The 24059-nt window shown below is 39.3% G+C and overlaps 3 protein-coding genes across 3 annotated transcripts; 2 read left to right on the forward strand and 1 right to left on the reverse strand.

Annotated features, from left to right (window-relative positions):
* Nucleotides 1-10013: 10013 nt before the first annotated feature.
* Nucleotides 10014-11422, reverse strand: GCK72_008485 (uncharacterized protein; the record flags this gene model as incomplete). Its single annotated transcript, XM_003098882.2, has 2 exons — nt 10014-10469; nt 10910-11422. 2 exons carry the CDS (start codon nt 11420-11422, stop codon nt 10014-10016), a joined length of 969 nt encoding a protein of 322 aa, XP_003098930.2.
* GCK72_008486 (uncharacterized protein) lies at nt 10029-11488 on the forward strand (the record flags this gene model as incomplete). Its single annotated transcript, XM_053726851.1, has 2 exons — nt 10029-10409; nt 10898-11488. 2 exons carry the CDS (start codon nt 10029-10031, stop codon nt 11486-11488), a joined length of 972 nt encoding a protein of 323 aa, XP_053586428.1.
* Nucleotides 11489-22401: 10913 nt separating this feature from the next.
* GCK72_008487 (uncharacterized protein) lies at nt 22402-24016 on the forward strand (the record flags this gene model as incomplete). Its single annotated transcript, XM_003098945.2, has 2 exons — nt 22402-22487; nt 23209-24016. 2 exons carry the CDS (start codon nt 22402-22404, stop codon nt 24014-24016), a joined length of 894 nt encoding a protein of 297 aa, XP_003098993.2.
* Between the last annotated feature and the right edge of the window lie 43 nt (nt 24017-24059).

Raw genomic sequence — 24059 nt, forward strand, 5'->3', positions numbered from 1 at the left:
GAGATACGTCTAGACGATTCCCTAGTAAGCCCAGCCCGGTCTAATTTTTATTTTTCAGACACAGAAATATTGACCGCACAAAGATGACTTGCAGTCATTGCAAAGCCTTGCTCAAATCTGGAAAAAAGTAAGTTTAAATTGTATACTTCCCTCAGAAATCAAAATTTAATTACCCAAGTTTGAGGTCCTGACTATAAAGAAGACGAGCACGTCCACCACTGAGCAGCGATTCAGCGCACCAAAACTGTTTGCGAAGCTGGTGTGCCGAAACTCGTCCTACTGTGAAGACTTTATAAATTAAATTTAAAAAAATTAATATTAAATACTGCTACCCCAGCTATTTCTCATTGAGCATAATATCGATATTTACTGTAACTGGTTTTTTATTATTTACTCCATAAAATTGATTAATATCGGCTTGTATTCTTTCTCTTATTTCCTTAAATAAAAATTATAACAAAAAGCTGTTCTGGAAATACACAGTTACATATGATAAAGGACAGTTCTGAGAAAGCTTCACTCCACAAATTTTGGTCTCCATTGTTCAAAAGTATCAAGACAACTTCACATGAACACTCTGATATATAAAGATTTCAAGATAACTACAACTCTAGCTTGAAGTAAACATGATAGTGACAGTGAATGTAAAAATTGATGACTTAACGTTGATTTTTATTTTATGCTAGCGTTGTTTTTTTTTATATACCTCATCGATATTACTTTAGTGTTTTGCTTTCTCCATCATAACTCAAAAATATTATGCTTTTCGGTTTCTATTGATATCCTTTTCCACTTTCATGACATTACCTTTGACGACTTTCCATCATTTTTTGTTTTTACACAAGCTATGAACATCATTTCTTATACCGGATTGAAATAAAATAATTGAAATTTTTTGCGATTTTTGTGCGTTACAATGGCAATAATTTGTCATTTTTCCGAACTTTGGTCTTGTTTTTCTCGAACACCAGGCCTCGAGGGCAAAAACTGAATATATATTTGAAATCAATGTTTTCTCAGCTTTCAAATGATCTAGGTCACGACCCATAACTCCAGACCTAGTCCATGACCTTCCCTAGTCAGTTAAGGTACGCTTATAGTAGATAGGAAATGTAGTATCCGAGAGAAGAAGTGACCATAACCACCGGCTGATATAATCACCTCTAAAGTCATTGATCTTATCTTCGTTGACCCAGTTTCTCGGGGGTCCATAAACCGTCGGCCATCATATTACTTATACCTCCCCTCATCAAAATTTCTATTAGAAATATATTCTGACTCGAGCATTTTACCAGTGCACTCATGTCAACTAAACTGCTCATCTGTCTATTCATTTCGGCTCTTCTGAATGCCGGTAAGGTTTTGTGGAAACTTGTCACATACCTACCGTAACCTGTCTAGCAATCTATAGTATGAATACTTTTTAGGAACTCGAATAGCTTCTGGCGTAACTGGGTTTAGACTGATTTTTGGCATAGTGTGTCCCCCTTTAAGGGTTTGCTTTTTGCTGATCGTCTATTCTCAAAAGACATCGTTTTGGTTTTTATGACATAGTCGAAATTACGACCAAATTTATAAATAGTTTGAAAGCCCCGTCTGCAAAGATTTATCTTGTTAAAGCTTGTAATTTCCCAACAAAAAATCTACTATGGACATCACTATATTAATATAAAGTGTTTTCATTTTTAGAGACCACCAACCTACTATCCACTCCACTTTTAAACATCGAGGAAGAGCTCGCCAACATCTCCACTTCCTGCTTATCCCGTCGAGATCACGAGGAAATAACTGACAACACACTACGCTATTGGATGGCTTCGATGGTCACCATACACTTGACTAGTGAAGCACAATTTTTTATTGGTACGATAGAACTGCGTGCGGCGCTAGGAATGCCACCACATGGACCATGGAAACGGAAGAGGATTCTGAAGGAAGAAGATATTCTGGCGGCGCCGACGATCGAAGAATACTATGAGAGACGGGAGGAGAGTCTGGGTATTAGTTCTTGGAATCTTGATAACTATAAGTTTTTTGAGAAAAACTTCCCACCGGCCATCGCGTTTTTGGATAGAAGATTTCCGGCCATTCGAGAAATTTATCGACAGGAATTCCGGAATGCAAAGAAGGTAGTAGATAGAGAAGCGGTGGACTCGATGCTTTCGAAGTATCATGAGGTTTCATTGCGTATCGATTGGGCGGTAAACGAAATGCAAAGAAACACAATAGATTGCTGGGGTAAAAATTTGGAAGGGCAAGATAGTTTGTTAGGATAAATCTTTTTTTTTGCTGAAATAATATATTGCTTTATTTCTTTTACATACCTGCCAGAATGAATATTTAAAAAAAATAAATTTCGTGAAAACAGCAAGGATACTGTATCTATTGTTTCTTGTCTCCCCTTATAATGTTATCTTGTTGTTAATTCAATACCGTAACCACCGACTGACACAATCACCTCTAAAGTCACTGATCTTATCTTCGTTGACCCAGTTTCTCGGGGGTCCATAACCAGTCGGCCATCATAATACTTATACCTCCTCTCATCAAAGTTTCTATTAGAAATATATTCTGACTCGATCATTTTACCAGTGAACTCATGTCAACTAAACTGCTCATCTGTCTTTTCCTTTCGGATCTTCTGAATGCCGGTAAGTTTTTGTGAAAACATGTCCTACCGTAACCCGTTTGAGGCGCATTAGCAGAACAGCTTTCCAACAGAAGTTATTGTTGAGTCAAGTTCAAATTTCAGAGTTGAATTATTTACGGTACAATTTTTAAATATCTTACAGCACCGCTCGAAAATGCTGTTTTCAAAGAAAAATAAACATTTTTGAGAGTGTGTGTCTCGGTGTTGCTAATAGTTATAAAGAATACATTTTGTTTGGATTACAGAAATCAAAAGTAATTTTTCATTTATGCTCTTGACAACTTTTTTGTATGAAAGCAATCTGAAAAGTAATAGGTGCACTCTTTTGCACTGAAATTGGTCGGTTTATGGGAAAAATTGCTTTTTAACTCAGAATAGTGCGCGTACAACTTTTTTTTAAAATCTATACACCTCATAAACAACGAGTGAGTCCGTGAGACACTTACTAATAGTAAATTGCACATTTTCAATTTAAAAAAAACTGAGAATTCTCTGCAACTAGTAGAAATATTAATATTTTCGGGGATAATCTAGCTTATATAGGTTTCAAAGATTAAAAATAAATTGTTCTCACAAAGTTTGTAACATTTCAGGAGCCTCAGCTTTTCCCATATCAACTACTGCTACCCCGGAGAGCTTTGACAACGAGACGGCTTTATTCATCAAGGAAGAACTGACAAAGATATTCAATGCCTGCGTGTCTTTTAAAGATCGCGCGGAGATGACAGGCAATACTCTGAAAGCAAAAAAGAATCTGATGGTGACTGATTTCTTATTGGAAGTTGTTCCGGAAATCATTGGCTTGTACGAGTTGCGCTCTGTTCTTGGATTTGCACCGCCGGTTTCTTGGACGCAAAGAAAGTCGGCAACTAATGAAGAGCTCGAAGCTGCTCCGACCATCGAAGCCTATTACAATTTGAGAGAACCATTTGGTTATGGATACAGCCCTAAAGGCAATATTCTAATTGAAAAATATCTGCCAACTGCTGTCGCACTCCTGAATAAGAAAATCCCGGAGATTCAAAACGTTTATCGGAAGTATTTTGAGGACAAACTGGGAAGTCTTCAAGGGAAAATCGATCGAGCAGGAGTGGATTATATGATCAAACAATATGATGATATCAATTCACGAGTTGGTGATGAAACATGGTCTTTGACAATATATAATAGATCAGACTGTTTTTTTATGGAAGCAGAGGAGAACACGCGTACCGAAAGTGACCGTAAACGCTTTTGGAAACTTATTGAATCAATCGCAGAAAACTGAAACCTATCAAACAGATAATATTGAAAACATGATGAGAGTGTATCTTTTTTTGTGATTCCCTGCTTTTTAAATTTCTATTTATTTCATTTATTTCAAACATAAAGTTATTTCTATCAGTTTCCTGTTTTCGCTAGAGTCGTGAGGTAAATCTCTTCCTTTCTGTCCCAAAAACCTTCCTCATCTTTGGGATGTCCGACCGCGAACGCGCTTAAATCCGCGTTGGCAATCTTCCACGCACAGTTCGATTTCCTCTTCCACGCAATTTCCAACACTCGTGGAAGCCTCATTCCTCTGGCGATTTCTTCGTTTCACATTCGATCGAGTCTCCATCCTCCTCTGTGCTACATCTACTTTCCTCTGTTCAATCAGTGTCCACGCTTCACACTCGTATAAAAGACAGGTAACACAATTTATGCAGGTAAGAGTCTCCCTTTCAGACGGGACGCTGCTTTTCTACAGTACCGTGCGAAAAGAAACAAACTTTGGCCATTTTCAGTTGAAACTGTCTAAATATGAGAGGGTATTACGGTATCACTGATTGTCCCACAAAGTAAGTTATGTATAAACCATACAGAACAAAGCTAGAGCTACATTTTTGTAGTTGACAACTATTTTGTACGGGCACTCCCTAGAGAGTTATGATAGTTTTCAGGAGGTAGCTCACAAATCGAGGGAGAAATTACTTTGTAGATATGTAACTTGCTAGGGATTGACCGTACAAAAAAGTTGTCAACTACAAAAATGAAGCTCTACTTTTGTTCTGTATGGTTTATACATATTTCACTTGGTGGGACAATCAGTGATACCGTGACACCCTCTCAAAGTTGATAATTTTCAACTGAAAAAGGCAAAATGGTATATCTTACTGCACTGTACTGTATCTGTCAGGAATTATCGGTGCTAAATGAAACCGTGGTATGTTGTTTCTATTTGGCGTTGTATTCCAGTAATGCTTGGATTGAAAAAGACGTTGCATCCGAGGTATGTGAAGTTTACGAAAAGCGTCACTTTTTTCCCTCTCATGTTTCGTGGTAACTGTAGGTACGTCAGTCATGGCGACTGTAGTACAATTCCTAATAAAAAATACGCTGACTCAACAGAAACTGTTACATTTTGCTTTTTCTGTGTCTCTCATGCTCTTTTCTCTCTCAATTCTTCTTCCTCCTTCACTTCCTTTATTTCTCCCTCTGAGCGCCTTCTGTTTGGTGCTCTAAAACATGCTACCTCAATGATTTTTCTAAAATTATTACTATTTTATAATTTCTGGTGTTGCGGGGCCAATGAAGATGTTACTGGTAAGTGTATATTTTTGTGAGATCTAAGGCTTTTCCAGAAAAATTGGTTTAATTCACTTTTTAGTTTTGAAATGACTTACTAGGGAATGAGCCAGAAATATTTTGGAGATCTGGGTCGAACTATATACCGATGTAAAGCTGAAAACGTGCTCTTTTCAAATATGTATTCACATTTTGCAGAACGATTTTGTGAAAAAAGTTATTCAGGTTTTTGTGAGACAACCGTCCCGTTTGTAAACTACCCAGAAACTTAGTCGTGTCGAGTAGCCTCAAGTTTTCTGATTTTGATGTAGTTTTTGTATAGTGGAAGCATGAATCACTTTGTGTAATTTAAACATCGCAAAGAAGACTATTGCATTATTAAAAATTGTTTCTTTATGTTTTTTTTTAGCTTTCCAATTCGAAATTGTTTCCTACTGATAAATCATTCGACCGGCCTTATGTACAAGTTTTGCATGTGTGTCCAGAAACGTAAGTCAGGAAGTTTGTATCATTGAAAAAGTCTCCGTTACAGCGTCCAACGACAATGGGATTGCTCGGCGTGCACAAATTTTCTCCGAATTTCTGCCAAGGTGAACACTATCCTCGATTAAATTTAACTTGAACATTAATATTTCCTGATATTCAACAACTACTAGGATACAGTAGTCTCAGCGGTCCATCTCTTGCCAGCAACCACATTTATTCTCTATTCATTCTATTTCTGGCTCCATTTGTATCTTCATCGCTACCACCTTGTGAAAAGTGTGAAGAGCACAAAATTTTCATCGGCTCGGTAAGTTTACTTTTTTTCCAATTTCTAGCAATCTATAGTATGAATACTTTGTTTAGGAAGTCGAACAACTTCTCAATGGGATCAGCGCCTTCAAAGAAAGAGTTTGCGGATATACAAAGGATCCCGATTCGTGCAACAAAGTTCTGAACTTGATCAAGAACTGCACTCATTTTCCCAAGGTTAACACTATCCGCTATTAAATTTAACTGGAACATCAATATTTCCAGATCTTCCATAATTACTGAGACACTGAAGTTCTCATCGATTCCTTCTGCAGATCTTCAAACCGATACAAATCACTGTCACTGATAATAAACCATCTCTAACTCAGTCTTCTATTCTTCCAAACTCTCGAGCTAAAGAAAGAGTAGGCGGATCCCTGCCCCTTCTTTCTCTCAAAATGGTGACACCACACTTCAAGATCAGTGGACGACTGATTCCTCAGGCCAAACGAAGAGTACGGGAGCGCGCCGAGGAAGAGCATGCATCAGCTGACGAACTGAAGACCTATAGTTCCGAGGAAACTCTCGATGTAACCACTGACATTTTGGATCTTCTGGATTCGCTCAAGCCAACTACAACAAGATATATAAAGACTACCGTTCTTACTTGGACAGTCAAAACTTCGCGGATTGCGCTTCCTCTATGAGCTAGGACGGAATCGCCTCATCAAAATCGATTCTTCAAACGCTGAACTTCTTCCAGAACCCGATGAATTTCAGAATTCTACTGACAAGGATCCCTGGCAAGCATGATTGTTTCAACAAAACATCGAATTGATATATTTATCTATATTTTTTATTTAAGATAGCGACCGTCGATTTTTCTTACTCTGTATGTCGAGCATGAAGAATAATTTTTGATGAAGGTTTCCCTTTATTTTCTTTTATGTATCTTGTTTCATTATAGCTGAACTTTAAAAAGAGATCCTAAGCTAGGTTTTTTATTTCAGATTTTCAGAAATATCGAAGCCGTTTGCTTCTTGTGGCCAGTGCTGGTCGAACTTTTTGTTTCAATGTTTCTAGACGTTCTTCACCCGGCGATTATTCTTAAGGTTTTCTATATAATTTGTTTAGAATTGCATTCGGTTTTTATTTCGTGACCTAGAAACACAAAAGGAAAAAGTTCGGTCAGCGCGCTGACAAGTTTAAATTGAGTCTGTTTTCTTTCTGAAAATTCGCGGTCTGGAAATTTTCCCTTGGTTTGGAAATTTTCCCCGCTGAGGAGACCAGATTGAAGAGAGACTCCATTGATAATACGGGCAAAGGCGGTTGAACGATCGAGAAGGGATAGAAGGTTGTCGGGGCTGAAAAAGGGAAGAGCTAGGTACTTCTTCATGCTATACCCCGTCTACTCACCATTTCTCGAACTCTTCGATTCCATGGTGTGATGAGTGGTTGGTCTCAATAGTAGATGTCGCCATTGAAATCTGTCAGCGCTAGTCCATGACCTGAAACTTCTTCTTGTTTCACAAGGGAAGTCTTTGGAGACGCCACTTTCAAACGACCTATAAATTTGGCTATAGGTGTTTCCGAGCACGTGGAGTCCATTTCTGCAGTCAAAACCTGCTAAATGTCTCTGTTGGCCGAGTTATGAGCTCTCAAACTTCTCATGTGGATAAGCTTTTTCACATGGAATTCCAAATCAACAAGCAGTATACGCAATATATTCTTAATTTTGCGACGTACAAGCACAGGTAAACCGCTGGGGAACACAAATGGAACCGCGCGGTGGCGTATATACCGCCGATTTGGAATTCCATGTGAAATGGCTTAACGGAATGAAAAGTTTGAGAGCTCATAACTCGGCTCGCAGAGACATTTAGCAGTTTTTGACTGCAGAAATGGACTCCTCGTGGTCGAAAATACCGATAACCAAATTTATGGATCGTTTGAAAGTGGCGTCTCCAAAGACTTCCCTTGTCAGATGTAAATTTATCATTTTCTGAGGCCTAGAATAGCGGAGCGTGAGGGCTTTCGGCGTCACAGCATAGTAGCGCGGAATCCGGAAAATTCTAAAAAACTACATATACGGGCAGCTAGTTGACACTGAGTCATATTTTTCTAGGCACCTTGCCAACCCGTGTTCAAAATAGCGCCCAACCTTTCGCTACGCAGAGATTTTGTTAAAAACACAGGGGTGCAAAACCCAAGGTAACGTAAACGCGCTCCGTCTCACAGCGGTTGGCACCGTGCCAAAAACAGAGTTGGCTGAGTGCCAAGTTCAAGTTTAGCGTGTGTTTGTCTTATCTTTCAATAACAAACGCGACGCACACGCATCGCGACTCGGCCGGTAAATTCAAAACTTTTCGTTGTGGACCTTACGCCTCGCACCTCTGTGCTGAAATTTACAATTTCATATAGTTCCTGAAAAAAAAGAGGAGCAACTCACCTTGTACCACTTGATATCCAAAGGCAACCATCAGGAAGTAGACGTATAGGGCGAGGAACACCTTCCGCGGATCGCGAAGAACTGCCGACAGTTTCTTTCTAGCCATTAGTCGTGATTTTTTGACAGCGCAAGTTTTTTTGAGTGAATCGGAATTTAGTACTGAATTTCTGGAGAGTAATGAAGTGAGAAAGGTGGGAGGGTCACCGGATGACACCCTAATCTATATCAGAACAACACGTCAGAAGTTTAACTTTATTTATGCTGAACTTTAAAAGAAACTGCTGAAAAACTGCTGAACTATGCTGATTGCATTCGGTTTTCATTTCGTGACCTAGAAACACAAAAGGAAAAAGTTCGGTCAGCGCGCTGACAAGTTTAAATGGAGTCTGTTTTCTTTCTGAAAATTCGCGGTTTGGAAATTTTCCCTTGCAACTGTGCTACGAAGTCGGAAGTAAAATTTTGAAAACGGAAGTAAAAAAAACACCCGGAAGTCGGCAGTGAAAAAACGCCCGGAAGTCGGAAGTGAAAAAACGCCCGGAAGTCGGAAGTTGGAAGTCGGAAGTAGATTTTTTTCGCAAAGATTCAAAAACTCCTAGAAAAAGTTCATAAAATTCGCGAAAATCAGTGGAAAATTAGTTTTTGGCTGAAGAAAAGCCTATTTTCTGTCCTTTTAGACCATTTTTCCTTGCATTTCTGCAAAATATACTTTTCGGAAATTCCACAATTATGGAATGACGGAAGTCGGAATTAAACATCCGAAAACGGAAGTCGGAAGTCGGAAGTCGGAAATTCCGCGCAACTGTGCTACACTGTAATGCTCTTCTACTCAATTATTTTCTGATTTTTTAGGGTTTTTCGTGAAAAAATCATTTTTTGTTTTTTTCAGATTCTTATACTTCTGAAAATTCTAAGTTATTTTTCTTATTGACGCGAATGCAAAAAATCGCTCTAATCGCCGCAATTCCCGTTCTCCTGACTCAAAAGGTGGAACAGTTTTTCCGCACGACCGTGTAGTCCTCTCGGACAAGATTTAAAAAATTTCGTCGTTTTTTTTCTGTTTTTTCGCGGTATAAATTCAAAAAAAACTACAAAAAAAAAGTGAGTAATCCGAGAGGACTACACGGCCGCGCGAAAAAAATGGATTTTTTACGAAAAAAAAAACTTTAAAAAGCCATTTTCTGGTATCGCGCTCTACTGAAACTGAAAATAATTGCGTAGAAGAAGATTGCAGTGGAGCGCGGTTGCAAGAATTGTTTTTTTTTCTGAATAAGCAATCGCGCTCTATTGCTAATACAGTTTCCTTTCAGAGATCTCAGCATTCGTGTCTCTTCGTACAAGGACTCCTGTTCCTTCAACGCTTCCAACATTCATCGATAAAAAGTTTATGAAGATCGCCAAGAGCTGTATGACCACAAAAGAGCACATGCTAAAAGGCCAGATGGCTCCATCAATGAATCTGAAGCTGCTGAAGCTGAAACAAGAAATAAAATAGTTCGAACCTTTTTACAGATTCTTTATTACAAAATGCGAAAAAGTGGGTGTGAACATTAAAATACATTTGTAGTTAGGAATGCAATTAATATAAAAGTGAACATAATAAAGCTTGTTCCGGGTGTCGTCAATCCGCGCCCATCTCTAATGAGCAATAGCATGGTTTCCGTTGATGATGGCGAGAAGAGCGTCACGGTAGGCTCCCGACGTGTCTCCCTTGACCATGTCGGCGAGACTCTTCGAGTAGAGCTCAGCGAACTCGGTCTTGATGAGCTCCAAATCGACCTCCGAGCGAGTGACGAGCACACGGATCAAGTCGTTGTCACGAGTGCCGAGTCCCTTCATGGATCCGTGAAGTTGTTGAGCGAAAAACTTTTGCTTGTCAGAAGCGGCACGAACGATAGTCAGGTACGACTTCTGGAGATCTCCCGAGAACTCCTTCTCAATGCTCTTCTCGATGGTTCCACCAGCGAGCTCCTGGAAGTAGGCGAACACCTTGCGGAGCTGGTATTGGTTTTGGGTGGCAAGAATGTGAAGGAAGTGGGTTCCGTCCTTTTTGGCGAGCTTGGCCTTTCCGTCGGCGAAGAGACGAACGGCGTCCTGGAAAATGGAAAAAAATAGAAATCTTAAAGGAAATATTGGAGATTTTCAGATATTTTATGGGAAAACTGGTAAATTTCATGTTTTTCAAGCAGAAAAGATAATTTAAACTGAAAAATGCTCGTTTTTTGCTTAAAAACAACTCAAAAAACCTTTTTTCAGTCTAGAATCAGCGAATTTGTGAAGAAACAAATGTTTTCAGCGCAAAACAACGAATTCTAAGCACTTTCATGGAGTAAAAAGTGGCATTTTTGCAACAAAATAGTTGTTTTCGGTTACAAAAACCAATAATTCCCAGTTTTTATAAAAGCAAGCCCTATTTTCAGCAATTTTTGATAAAAATTTAATATTTAGGCTATTTTCTAGCGTAAAACTGAGATTTTGTGCTGAAAAAAACTAGTTTTTGCCATTTTCAACTCGATTTTCAGCGTTTTACTTACATCCTTAGCCAAAGCATCGTTGGTATCGTGGGATCCGTCTTTGGATCCAGTGACCAAGCTAACAAGCAAGTCACGGAACTCTCCAGAAGTGTCTCCAGCGATGTCGGCCTCAAGGGCCTTTCCGAACTCCTTCTCGTAGGTGACACGGATAGCACGAAGCTGATCGACGGTTCTCGAGCAGAGAATCTCAATGAGAACAGCCTCATCGGTTCCCAATCCCTTCATGGCGGCCTTCAGTTGCTTGACGTCGTAGTCCAATGGAGTTTCCATCAAAGCGAAGATAGTCTTCTCCAAATCTCCAGAGAACTTTTTGTCGAGCGCGGCGATGATGTCCTTGCCGTATTTGAGCTTGTATGGCTCGCGGAGAAGTTGCCGTTGAGCGTTGGAGATCGAGGTGAGCACCTGGACGACGGCGTCCTTGTCTCCGGCGCGGAGAGCGCGGTCGATCTTCTCAGCGAAGATTGGAGCGTTGAACTCCTTGTTGTCGACGATGGTTGCGTATGGGGAAGTCATTCTGAAAGAAACGAATTGATTAATTTGAGATTTGAAGAGCATGATGAGAGAAAATACGGAAATTAAGACGATTTTCAGTGAAAAAAGTAGGAAAATAAGCATTTTCCGTGGAAAATAGAAGAAAATTGATACATTTGAACTGGATTTAAGGAGAAAATCCTATTTTTCAGCAGGAAAATCAAAAGATATGCAAAAACTGATCGGTTTCTAGGGAAATTAAAGAAAAGAGGCGAAATTCGATGAAAAATCAGAAATTTTTAGTGAAAAATGAGTGGAATTTTGACAAATACAATCTTCACATGCGGCGAATGAGAAATAAATGAAAATTAGGGCGAAAATCGTGTTTTAGTGGGAGACTGAAACTCTGAAAACGGATTTCGACGATTTTCGGTTCAAATTTTCAGATTCTAAGGCGGAAAATAGTGGAAATACTCAGAAAAACGAGTATTTCTTTGATTGATTCAAGAAAAACAAAAAGATTCAAGTAAATTTGAGCTGAAAATCAACAATTTTTCAGCGTTTGAATTTTTCAAAAATCTGCATTCTGACGTGACGGTTTTTGCGTACAATGCATCACATTTCACGGTGTTTTTCAGCACTTTCAGAGTGATTTTTGTGAATAAAACGATGAAAATTTAAGAATTTTAGACGGAAATTAGCCAAAACCGCAAAAAATATAATACATTTGCTTATTTTTGAGAGAAAATGATAAATTTCGGGCGGTATTTTGAGAAACAGCGAGCCGGCGTAAACAAAAACAACAACAAAGTACAGTAACCGTCGCGGTGAGACCTGTTGTTGGAAATTATGGATTTTTTCGATGTTTTCAGCGATTTGAGCACGAAAAAACAAGAAAAATCTGAAGAATTCAACAGGGAAATCGAAAAAAATCGTTTAGAAAAGCGATTTTCGAGGTTTCCAGGCAAAAATTAGCGCAAGAGAGCATAGAAATTGATTTCAAAGTATGAAAACTGCCTAAAAATAGCAAAAATTATTCAAAAATCCGTAGAAATCGCATTTTTCAGTGAAAAACCTTCTGAAAATGTTGCTGAAAATTCCAAAAGTCCGCATTCTGACGTGACGGTGTTTTGCGCAAAGTGCCCAACATTTTACGGCGGTTTTCAGCGTTTTTTCCACAAAAAACGCTGGAATTTTCCACTAAAAACTCCAAACCACTCATCGGAAATGAGGAATCAGTCATCAAATTCAAAAGAGAACAAATAAACAATTAACAGGTCAAAAGACAGATAAGCTTCTCCCACTCTTATCAAAAAGACAACACCGAGAGAACCGCCGAACCGAAGTGACTGTTCAATGGCGTGTTGTGGGGAAGACTAAAAAGCGGCGCCGAGGGGGCAAGGGGGCGGAGCTTAGAGAAGTGGAGGGGGTGGTGAATCATTGAGAGGAGAGGAGGAGGAGAGATAGAGATAAAGAGAAAAGAAACAACAACAAAGATAGAGAAAATTATCAAGGGGATGATGAAATCGAAGGGTATCTTTGGATTTCTTGGGCAGGAAATTGCGAAACGGTGGTAATGACTCATTTAGGTTTTTGAGTCTTAGAAAAGAAAAGTCATTAGTAGGGAATAGAAATTGATGGAAAATTCAGCTATTATGGTGAAATAGTTTTTGTTTGAATCTGAAAAAAAACGTCAGAGAACACAAAAAATTCCAAATATTTTACCATTTTTTAAGAATCTTCTAGAAAACTGCAAATTCCCATGTGTTTTCTGACGCAAAATAATGTAAATATTCAGAAAAACTACTATTTCTTCGATTAATTCAAGAAAAACAGAAAAATTTAAGTAAATTTGAGTAGAAAATCAACATTTTTCCCGAAAAAATATGAATTTTTCAAAAGAAAAACGGATTTCGACTATTTTAGACGCGAAATTTCAGGTTTCAAAACGAAAAATAGTGTAAATATTCAGAAAACTACTATTTCTTCGATTAATTCAAGAAAAACAAAAAAATTAAAGAAAATTAAAGCAAATTTGAGCAGAAAATCAACAAATTTCAGCGAGAAAAGTTTGAATTTTTGAAAAATCTGCAATCTGACGTGGCGGTGTTCTGCGTACAATGCATCACACTTTACGGAGGTTTTCAGCATTCTCAGAGCGATTTTTGTGAATAAAACGTTGAAAATGGTGAAATAGTATGGTGAAATAGTTAACTTAGGCGCTAAAAATAAATTTTTGTTGAAATCTGAAAAACTTCTAGAAATTAGATGAAAAATCAGAGTTTTCCAGTGAAAAATGAGTGGGAATTTGGCAAATCCGTTCTTTCCATCCTTCAAAAAAGAAAGAAATGAAAAATAAATCAATATTTGAGCAGAAAATTGCGTTTAAGTGGAGGACTGAAACTCTGAAAACGGATTTCGACTATATTAGACGCAAAATTTCAGATTTCGAGACGAAAAATTGTGTAAATATTCAGAAAAACTACAATTTCTCCGATTGATTCAAGAAAAACAGAAAAATTAAAGCAAATTTGAGAAAATTTGAGCAGAAAAACAAAAAATTTCAGCGAAAAAGAGTTTGAATTTTTCAAAAATCTGCATTCTGACGTGACGGTGTTCTGCGTACAATGCATCACACTTTACGGAGGTTTTCTGCATTTTCAAAGCGATTTTTGTGAATAAAACGATGAAAATTTAGGAATTTGGAACTGAAAATAGCTAAAAACAGATTATTGATTATTTTGAGAGAAAATGATAATTTTCGGGCGGTATTTTGAGAAACAACGAGCCGATGTAAACAAAAACAAAAACAAAGTACAGTAACCTTCGCAGTGAGACCTGATTTATGGAAATTATGGATTTTTATATTAGCACGGCACGTTTCTTACAACCGCGCTCTACCAGAACTGAAGAAAATTGTGTGCGAAAATGAGAGACTCGGAGAAAAATTGACATTTTTCAAAAGCATTTCGGTGGAGCGCAGTTGTAAGAGCTGTGCCGAGCTAATATTGTCGCGACAAAAAAGTTCCGACATTTTTTAACGACGCGTGTTTGCGGTCATAGTGCTAAATTATTAAATTTTGCATTGAGTCCGCAAACACGCGTCGGTAAAAAATGTCGGAACTTTTTTATTTCGATAATAGTTTGGCTTAGTTTTTATGAAAAGTGCATTAGAGCGCATTTTCTTCAGAATATGGCTAGCCGGCTTCGAATGAGAATTGCGCGACTCATTTACAGACATTGAGCATTCTTTCAAACTGTGCTTAAACCACAAATTGAATGTCCCAGTTAGAAAATCCGAACGATTTCGGTAGAGCGCGTTTACAAAAGTCATGCCGCGCTGATAGGTAACACACCTTATCAATTATTACAACTGCGCTCCACCGAAATTCCCGTGAAAAAGGTCTATTTTTCTCTAAGTCTCTCAATTTCGCACGCTATTTTCATCGGGTTCGGTAGAGCGCGGTTGTAAAAAGCGTGTAGGAAATTGCACTTTCCTTCTTTTTCCAATTTCACGGTTCAAAAAACCAAAAAAAAGGGGGACCTATGACTCAGAACCGTTCTTCTATTTTTGCTTCTCGATGTTTCTCTCCAATTTCTTCTGTCTTCTTCTCCTTCTTTTTTGTCCCCACCAACTCCATGAATCATACCAATATACACCTCTACTACATTTCATCTATCCTTCAACACACCCCCCTCAACAACAACAACCACAGATCGTACACAACGGTCACTGAAGTGAACGAACGGAGGGAAAAAAAAACGGAATGTGTTGGTGCCAACTGGCACGGACAGAAAAAGTGAGGGTAGGAGATGTTGTTGTATAGAAGAGGATATTGGAAAACAACAAAAAAATAGATAAATATAGAGAAAGGAGGGGTGAAATTCGAGAAGCGAGGGAAAAAGATGGAAATGGATAGGCGGATGATGTGAGCTTTTTGAAAAGTTCACACATAGAAAAAACTCAATAGAAGGTCACGCATCTGGACTGTGTTGAGACCTCAAGACAGTAAAAAAGGACTACGACCAGCTGGTTAGATAGGTTGTTAAGGTGTCTCGCAAAAATAGCTAAATCATAGGAAAAGTTCGACGACTCATAACTCGACTCACAGAGGGATTTAGCAGAATTTCATTTCGGATTCGGAATCTACGGACTCGAAAGTACCGGGCCCAATTTTTAGAGTAGTTTGAAGGAGGACACTTTGAGGACTTCCCTTGTTAGAGTGATTTAAAGCTGTCGTATCGAGAAAAAAAAACGGAGAGCTTGGTTTTTTTTCTGAGCTAAACAGAACAACCGTGGAGCACCAAGCTCATGGAAATGTCGGGTCCTTATTTTTAAGCCTGTACCAGATTGCCTGTGAAGTGTATAAACTTCAGGGTGGTTTGGACCAGCAGAATCGGGGACTAAAAGTACTAACATGGACTCCGTATCAAGTTCTCACGACCTGAATCGGTACTCAACGAGGGACTGTCAATTTTTGCCTGGTGCCGTCACTTATCAAGTACGTATCAGCGTTCACATTCAAGTTCTAGAAAGTTTGAGCAAGGTCTCTTAAACGCGCTCCGTCGCTCAGCGGTAGGCACGGTGCCAAAAACATACTTGGCCGAGTGCCAAATTGAAGTTTAGCGTGTACTTGTCGTATCTTTCAATGAAAAACGCGACGCACACGCAACGCGACTGGCGCGGTAAATTCAAAACTTTTCGTTTTGCGGACCTTACGTCTCCTGTGCAAGAATGGAAGTGAGAAAAACAAGAAAAACGTGATCCCCCATTGTTTGGCCGTTTTTTGGCGGTACATTTTACCTACCAGGTACAAACTTATCATTCCTCAGGTACCTGCGTTCTCGATAGCGATTTCTACATTATGACAATCTTCTAAACGTCGGAAGCTAGAATATTCCAGAAAAACTTGGCCTAACAATACAAAACCACCCTGGAAAATGTGATATTTATGCAAAAATCTCTTGTTGTTGATATATGCATGTATTTGTGGTCTCGATCAATTTCTGATCGAACCATGTGCCCCCAGTTGGAGGCCATTACGAAGCGATCAACGATCACTTTTTATACATTTCCCTCCTTTTTCTCCCGTTTTGACAGATTGGTCAATGAGGAAGAACGGCGAGGAATTGGGGGAACGACAGAGACGATTAAACGGTTAGTAACGGTAAATTACCCGGATAGATCATTTTCCTTGAGAATAGGGTTTAGGTACTAGACGGTTTGAAGACAGACTTTAAGAAGCGCGTACAAAAAAAAGAAAATAGAAAAGAAGATGTTGATTGATCTTGACATATTTACGAGAGAGGGGAGAAAGGATTGACTTGATCTTTGGTTACCGGAGGGAGAAGGGGAGAGGGGATGGATTACTCATTAGATCATATATAAGCAAGAAAGGTTCTGGAAGGGATCCCAGGTCAACTTGGAGACTTTTAGAGTTGAAGTTGGGCAGCTGGAACTGATTTATGGGGCAGATCGGTTGACAAAGGTTTGTTCAACAGTGACAGAAATATTTGCAGCATTTTCAGGAATCTCAGAATCTAATCGATGGTAAAATGGAAAGTGCGGGCCCGGTTATTTAAAACAAAAAACTTTCAAAATTTAGAATTCCAATTTCTGATAGCCAAATTTAGGTCAAAAAGTCGGACCTTTTTTTCAAATATGCGCAACTCGCGCCATCTATTGGATACGGTTTTTGCAGAGACTCTTCAATTAGGATAGGTCAAAGTCATGCAGGAATTTTTAGACGGTTAGAAAGCTGGAATTGTAAGGATTCTGAATCAGTTTTCAAAATTGTTCAAGGCCCAAAACTAGCTAAGTTACAACACTTCTGAGCTGATGTGCTCTACAAGTTCTATGTCTCTGTTCCATCCTGCGTTGGACGCAACTCTGAAGCATGGTCTAAATCCTCAAGATTTCTGGTTTCCAGTCGTTTAAATTTCTTCTAGAAAACTCTATTTGAGCAGCTCCAAACTTAAAGAAAGGTAAAGAGTCTGCCGGGTTTCAGCAAAGCACATATAGCAAGTGCCTTATAAGTACCGCCTAGGCCAAAAGTTCATTCTCTACTAAAATCAAGAATGTGCAACACTCTCACTTCAACACCAAAACTGTCTCTGAGTATGCCTGACCTGACCTTTCTCCCCTCTCCGCCTATTTCTTGTGCATACAACATTTGAAAATGGTTAAAACATACAAACATAAGAACGTTTCAACGATAGAGGAGAAGAAGACAGAAAAGAGAGAGAGAAATGGCGCGGCGGGTATGGGTAAGCGAGTAAACAACCAACAAAAACGATATTTGAGTGCGTGTGTGTGCGTTTGTTCCCTTCGAGGTTTTTATGGAGGGAATGGGTTGGAGTTTTTTGTAAAGGGGGAGATTGGAGAGATGGTCTAGGTTTTCATCGGATTTCTAGGCCACCACCGCCACTATTCGGGTCTCAGGAAAGGCTCTCGGGGGGACTATAGAGAATTAGCAAGTTCTGAAATAGGTGGTTTCAAACCGTACCAGTTCTAAAACGGCGTGTTCCAGTCATTTCTAAAAGTACCGCTCCAGAACCACGGTGAGTTTCAGAGCGATTATTTGAGATACAGTCTGAGTGAATGTTGGTATAGTTAATGTTTCAACTCAGGGCGCTGTTCTATAGATGATGGTTCTAAATCGTTACAGTTTTAAAACGGGTTGTTCTAGTCTAACCTATAAAAATCTTGAAATGTTGAGAAATCCTGGAAATTCCGAAACGCTACAAAGGCGCGCCAGATACTCCCGAAGAAATTGCTAGCTGAACATCTAGGATGTCTTCAAAACAGTGACGGTTGGTAAAAACGCGTCAACGGCACGCCACACAAAAGTCCCCACGATGTCCTCAGCCGGTCATCTGTAATTCAGACACAGACTTTGCAATCACGCTCTACCAAACTTTTCTCTAGAATCACTTCCCATACAACTGTTATCAGTTTCAATAGAGCGCGATTGCTGAGGTAAGTAAGAAAACAATATTTTCGAGCTACCTGTGAGCTCTGATGTCTTCTTTTATCCATTCTGAAGCTATTTACCCAAAAATGAGACCCTTCTTTTTTTTGACTGACCAGATCGAATAGCTAAGACACCAAAGAGCACACAAACAAGTACAACAACAATACCCTATTCCTCCTCACCACATTAATTCACGCTCTCTCTCTCTCTCTCTTCCACATAGAAAACATGTCGAACATCTGGAGAATTTCATTCATTCTCTGGGTAATTCATAGGGGTCAACCAATAGAAAATTCAGGAAAAAGAAAGGGAACTGACAAGAACCAAATGTCAAATGGGAGAAAAGAGAAATGGGTGGTCGTGGTGGTCATAAAAAATGGGCGAAAGGGAGAAATGAGACGAAAGGTTTGGAGGGTTTTGAGGGAAGGAGTCTGGTCTGTGTGTTTGTGTGTCCGGATGTCCAGAAGATTGATAGAGATTCAGAGAACGGCTAACCAAAGCCTGAGTTACCGGATGTTTATGCCTGTCTCTCTGTCTGTCTGTCAATCTTGACATCCAGATGTCCGCATCATACTGAAATGGTGTCAACTGCAATATCTGGAAATCCAGAATCTGAAAGTCAACTTGTCTGTCTGTGTTTCCAGATGCCTAGATGTCCAATCTTCTAGAATTCCAAGATATTGCAGTGTTTCTCTGTCTGTCTCTCGATCTGGATGTCCAGATTTACGATTATATTGTCTGAAAGGCATGAACTTTGAAAGTGTGATAATATAAACTAAATATATGTTAGTCTGTGTGTCCAAACGTCCGGATTTTCAAGTAGACACCTTGTACAGGAAGAATACATGCTGACTACGTCTGTCTGTCTATATATCCATCCGGATGTCCGATCTCTCCCGGATTTGTAACAGACAGTTATTCACTAGAATGCACTGTCTGGCGGTGTGTTGCTTTGTCCGGATGTCCGCTCTAAGCCTGTGTCTGTCTGTGTATCTAAATGTCCGGATGTCCTTAAAACACAAGACGCTTTTTCACATTGTAAACGCGCCAAAGGCGCGCCAGCCGCTTGTGTTTACATTTTCCGTGAAAAGAAAGTTGTGATAAACGTTTAGAAACATTCAGGAAGAAATTCCGCTGACTAAGCAAACACCCTATTTTTAATTGCTTACTTCCTCTTTGTTTCAATTGCTTTTTTTTCAAAACGAAACAAAAAAAAACGGGTGATGTGTCAAAAAAGTAAACAAATACTCTTGATCTTTGAACCCTTTTCTCTATCATTATGACGTGGATTTCTAGAAATTTTTTGTGTTGAGAAAGGCAAATATTTTTTGGTTGGAAGAGACCAGAGCTCACATTTTGATGAACCACAAAAAAATACATGCACATCCCGAAAGAAAAGGGAAAATAGATTTGTTTACTAAATAGGAAAGCTTAATAGTACATACGAAAAACACACAAAAAATATCAGAAAAGTGGGGTTTTTCAAGATTTTCATTCTGTCTGGCGCGCCTTTGGCGCGTTTTCTTGCAGACACTAACAAAGTCTGTTTAGAAGTGGATTTCCTGCTGGTTGGCGTGCCTTTGACGCGTTTTTTGTTTGGACAAACAGGCTCACCGAAAGACGAACTGAAACCAATATGTACTGAATTTTTGTGTGGCGTGCCTTTGGCGCGTTTTTTGTTTGGATAAACAGGCGCACCGACAGACGAACTGAAACCGATATGTACTGAATTTTTGCCTGGCGCGCCTTTGGCGCGTTTTTCGTTAAGACAAACAGACACACAGATAGGTAAAATGACGGTTCAAGTTGTAATCAGACGAATTTTTGGTGTCTGGCGCGCCTTTGACGCGTTTTTTGTTTGGACAAACAGGCGTACAGACAGGCCATCTAACGGTTCAAACTGTAATCAGCCGAATTTTTCGATCTGGCGCGCCGTCGGCGCGATTTTAGTATGAGCAACCTATTTCCTGGCAAACTTATTGTTATACTGAAACGGTCATTGACATTTTTTGATGGCTGGCGCACTGTTGACGCGCTTGGGTGTTTCCATTCCTCTTGAAAAATGCCGCAAAGAAAAGTTAATTTATTACCCTCTTTCCGCCGCCGAAGGTCACTTACTCATTCTACTTGAACAAAATAAGTGACCAACCGAAAAAATAGAAAAAAAGAACGAAAAAAGAAGAAAAAGAAGAGGTTAAACGGATGAGTGAAAAGAGAAGATGAGGGAGAGAGATACGAAACGCAGATAAGTAGAGAAAGAGAGGAATAGAGAGAGATGGGCGCTGCGAAGTAGTAAACAACAACATTTTTCGCTCTTTTCTTTTTTTGATGATGGTGGGGAAGGGGATGATGACCAAAAAACGACAAGGGAGCAGAGAGGGGATGGGGGACTCAAAGGGAGAAAAACGCGCCGACAGCGCGACAGACATTTCAAACAGCAAAAAAAAAACTTTCAACGGTGCACCAGATAAAACTTTCAGCAAGAAAATCGGTGAGAACAAAACGCGGCAAAGGCGCGCCAGACTCAAGGTAGCGAGTTACGGTTTATCAGAGCTAAAACTTCAGTTTTTCAAGATTTTGTGCCCTGCATAAACGCGTCAAAGATGCGCCAGACCAGAGTTGAGCGGAATGCGGTTTTTGAAATGGCGGAAGGCGGAAAGCGGAAGGCGGAATGAACATTTTTTGGGCGGAAAGCGGAAGGCGGAAGGCGGAGTTGAAAAAATATCGGCGGAAAGCGGAGAGCGGAAGGCGGAAGCGAAACTTTTTTGGCGGAAGGCGGAAGGCGGAAAACGGAATGGAAAAAAATGCCAAAAGGCGGAAGGCGAAACACAATGTCGCTTTCAAAAATACGATTTTGACCTTATTTTGTAGTAAAAAACACTAAAATGGCTAAATTTGAGTTAAATTTTGTTTTTCGGTGAACATTGATAGTTTTGCTGCAAAAAAACTCAAAAATATCAGTAAATTGGAATAGGTGATCAAATTTTTCAAGCTGAGGAAAAAATCTTTAAACAGCGGAAGGCGGAAGGCGGAAAGCAGAAATAGGACAATTTTTGGCGGAAAGCGGAAAGCGGAAGGCAGAATAAAACATTTTTAGGCGGAAAGCGGAAGGCGGAAGGCGGAAAGAAAAAAGTGACGGAAAGTGGAAGGCGGAAGGCGGAAGGCGGAATTCCGCTCAACTCTGCGCCAGACGATACTTTTTTAGATGAGAAGAAAACGTTCAATGATTCTGGTGTTTGAATTTACTAGTTTTCTTTCTTCATTGTCTACTTAGGAATCCAGGGCAAAGGTGCGACTTTTAGACAAGAAAATCGGGAGAAACAAAACGCGCCGGAGGCGCACCAGTTCAAATTAGAAGGTGTCTTTCTATCAATGATAGAGTAACATTTCTTCAAATTAAATTTAACGATAAAGGCGCGCCAGACAACAGATCTTTCGATTGGACGAGTAAGTCTGATGGCTTTGGAGTGATGGGTTTAGTGGTTTTACGCGCCAAAGGTGCGCCAGCCTCAAATTAGAGAGTGTCGGTCTGAAAATAATAAAATAAGTTTTCCTCAAGTTCCCGTTTTATGAAAAAGGTGTCGAAGGCGCGCCAGACAACAGATTTTTTGATAGGATGAACGAGCCCGATGATTCTGGTGACTTGGGTTTGCTGGTTCGCGCCAAAGGCACGCCAGACTCTCCAGGAAGTTGAAATTAAGATGTTTTAAAAAAAAGATATATTATTCGTGATCCAAGTGAAATTGGACAGAAAATGCTTCATTTTTCAGTTTATTTTTTTTTCAAATCTGGTTTTGAAACGTCTAGTTTTGAAATGCCTTGGTTGCCAAACGCCTGGTTTCAATTGATCCCGGTGCTAAACTAAATACGTGTACCGTGTATTACCGCACCCGTCCCTCTCCCCGTTAGTGTGTTACATCAGATGACGAATGTCCAACATGCCACGTATTCGTATTTATTGATTTGCTGTTTGTTGACACAGAGACCACTATTTGGCCTCCAAGGTAAGAAAGTCCTCTGCACAGCCACTTTTTCCTCATTATTGTCATGATGGACGCCTCGTCGTTCCCTTTACTTTGTCTACCCATCAAAGCGATTCACAACTCACTGAGATGCATGGAGCCGAAAGATATGTGAGTTTTTGTATGATGGTCTTTAGGAGCACCTAGAAATTTGAATTTTCAGTTGATTTTATGAAAAAAATTTATCGAAAAACTATTTTATGTGGTCAAAACATACATTAACGGTCGTTTTAATGATTCCATTATAATTGCGGCGTTTTCTACCCCAAAATCAGATGTTTGTCATTTTTTGGAATATAGTTCTTGTTTAGAATCACCAGTACTGAAAAATACGAATATCAACCGTTTTCAATTGAACATGACCAACTTTGAGAGGGTGTTGCGGTAGCACTTATTGTCTCAAAAAGTAAATTATGTATGAACCATACAGATCAAAAGTAGAGCTCCATTTTTGTAGTTGACAACTTTTTTCTACAGACACTCCCTAGCAAGTTACAAATTGACAAAGTATTTTCTTCCTTAAATTGACCAATTTCAGTGCAAAACAGTGCGATTTTCGAGATGTCGTCTTAACATGGTCATAACTCTCTAGGCAGTGTCCGTACAAAAAAGTTGTCAATTACAAAAACGGAGTTCTACTTTTGATCTGTATGATCCATTAAAAATCTACTATCAGTATTACCATGACACACTCTCAAAGTTGGACCTTTTCAACTGAAAACTTTTAAAGTTCGTATATTTTTACCCAGTACTGTACATTGGGCATATTATGTTTCCGAAAAAGACAAAAATGGGGTCCATATCGACACCTTCCAACCCTATGCATTTCCAGAATCAACATCTCCTTCTGCTCCAACTCCACCAAGCACCACGTGAAGTCTCTCAACATCAAGCCCCTCGAATGTTTCATTTGTATCGACCAAGTCGTTCAAATCCAAGTTCTCATTAAGCCATGTCGTATCTTTCACAGTTTCCTCATCCCAGATACATCGGAAATCAAAAGTTTCTGGGATCACATAGTATATCTCTTTGGTAATCCAAGAATTGACATTTATATTCACTCAACTCTGATGGATTTCGATTCAATGTGTGTGATTTTTGAGGGATTGAATATCAACTGTCTCTATGTGCACCCGGAAGATATGGACTACGGTTTCTATAAGAAAGTTTTGAACCAGTTCTCGAAACTTGCTAAGCAGCTAGACTTATCAAGCAGTCTGCATCCAATGGGAGACTTCCATGATGTTCTAATTCAAAACTATGACTATATCACCATCGAACCAATGGCTGACCTCAAAATTGATGACTTGCTAATCATGAACAGTTTATCTATCTATGTGATGGATTCCCAACTAACCGATAAAGATATCAACAGATTTCTAAAACATTGGATCATGGGAGGAAACCCCAGACTGGAACACATTTACATCGAATTTCAACGGAGATCCAACGAGGAAGTGTTCAAAGGAATAAAGCGTCGAATGGTATCACCTAGACGTTTCGAAGGGTTTATTGGAGGTGCAAGAGAGCGGAGAGTCGTAGAATTGACTGATGGAATTGAGATATGGAACGAGAAGGGAACTAAGAAGGCCACTATTAAGTTTAAACGTACTACTGTGAAAATGTTTGTGTGGCATTGAAGTTTTTTAAAAAGCATTTGTGCATGTTTCAATTCTTAAAATT

This window comes from Caenorhabditis remanei, chromosome III (assembly GCF_010183535.1).
Source record: "Caenorhabditis remanei strain PX506 chromosome III, whole genome shotgun sequence".
NCBI classification, from domain to species: domain Eukaryota; kingdom Metazoa; phylum Nematoda; class Chromadorea; order Rhabditida; family Rhabditidae; genus Caenorhabditis; species Caenorhabditis remanei.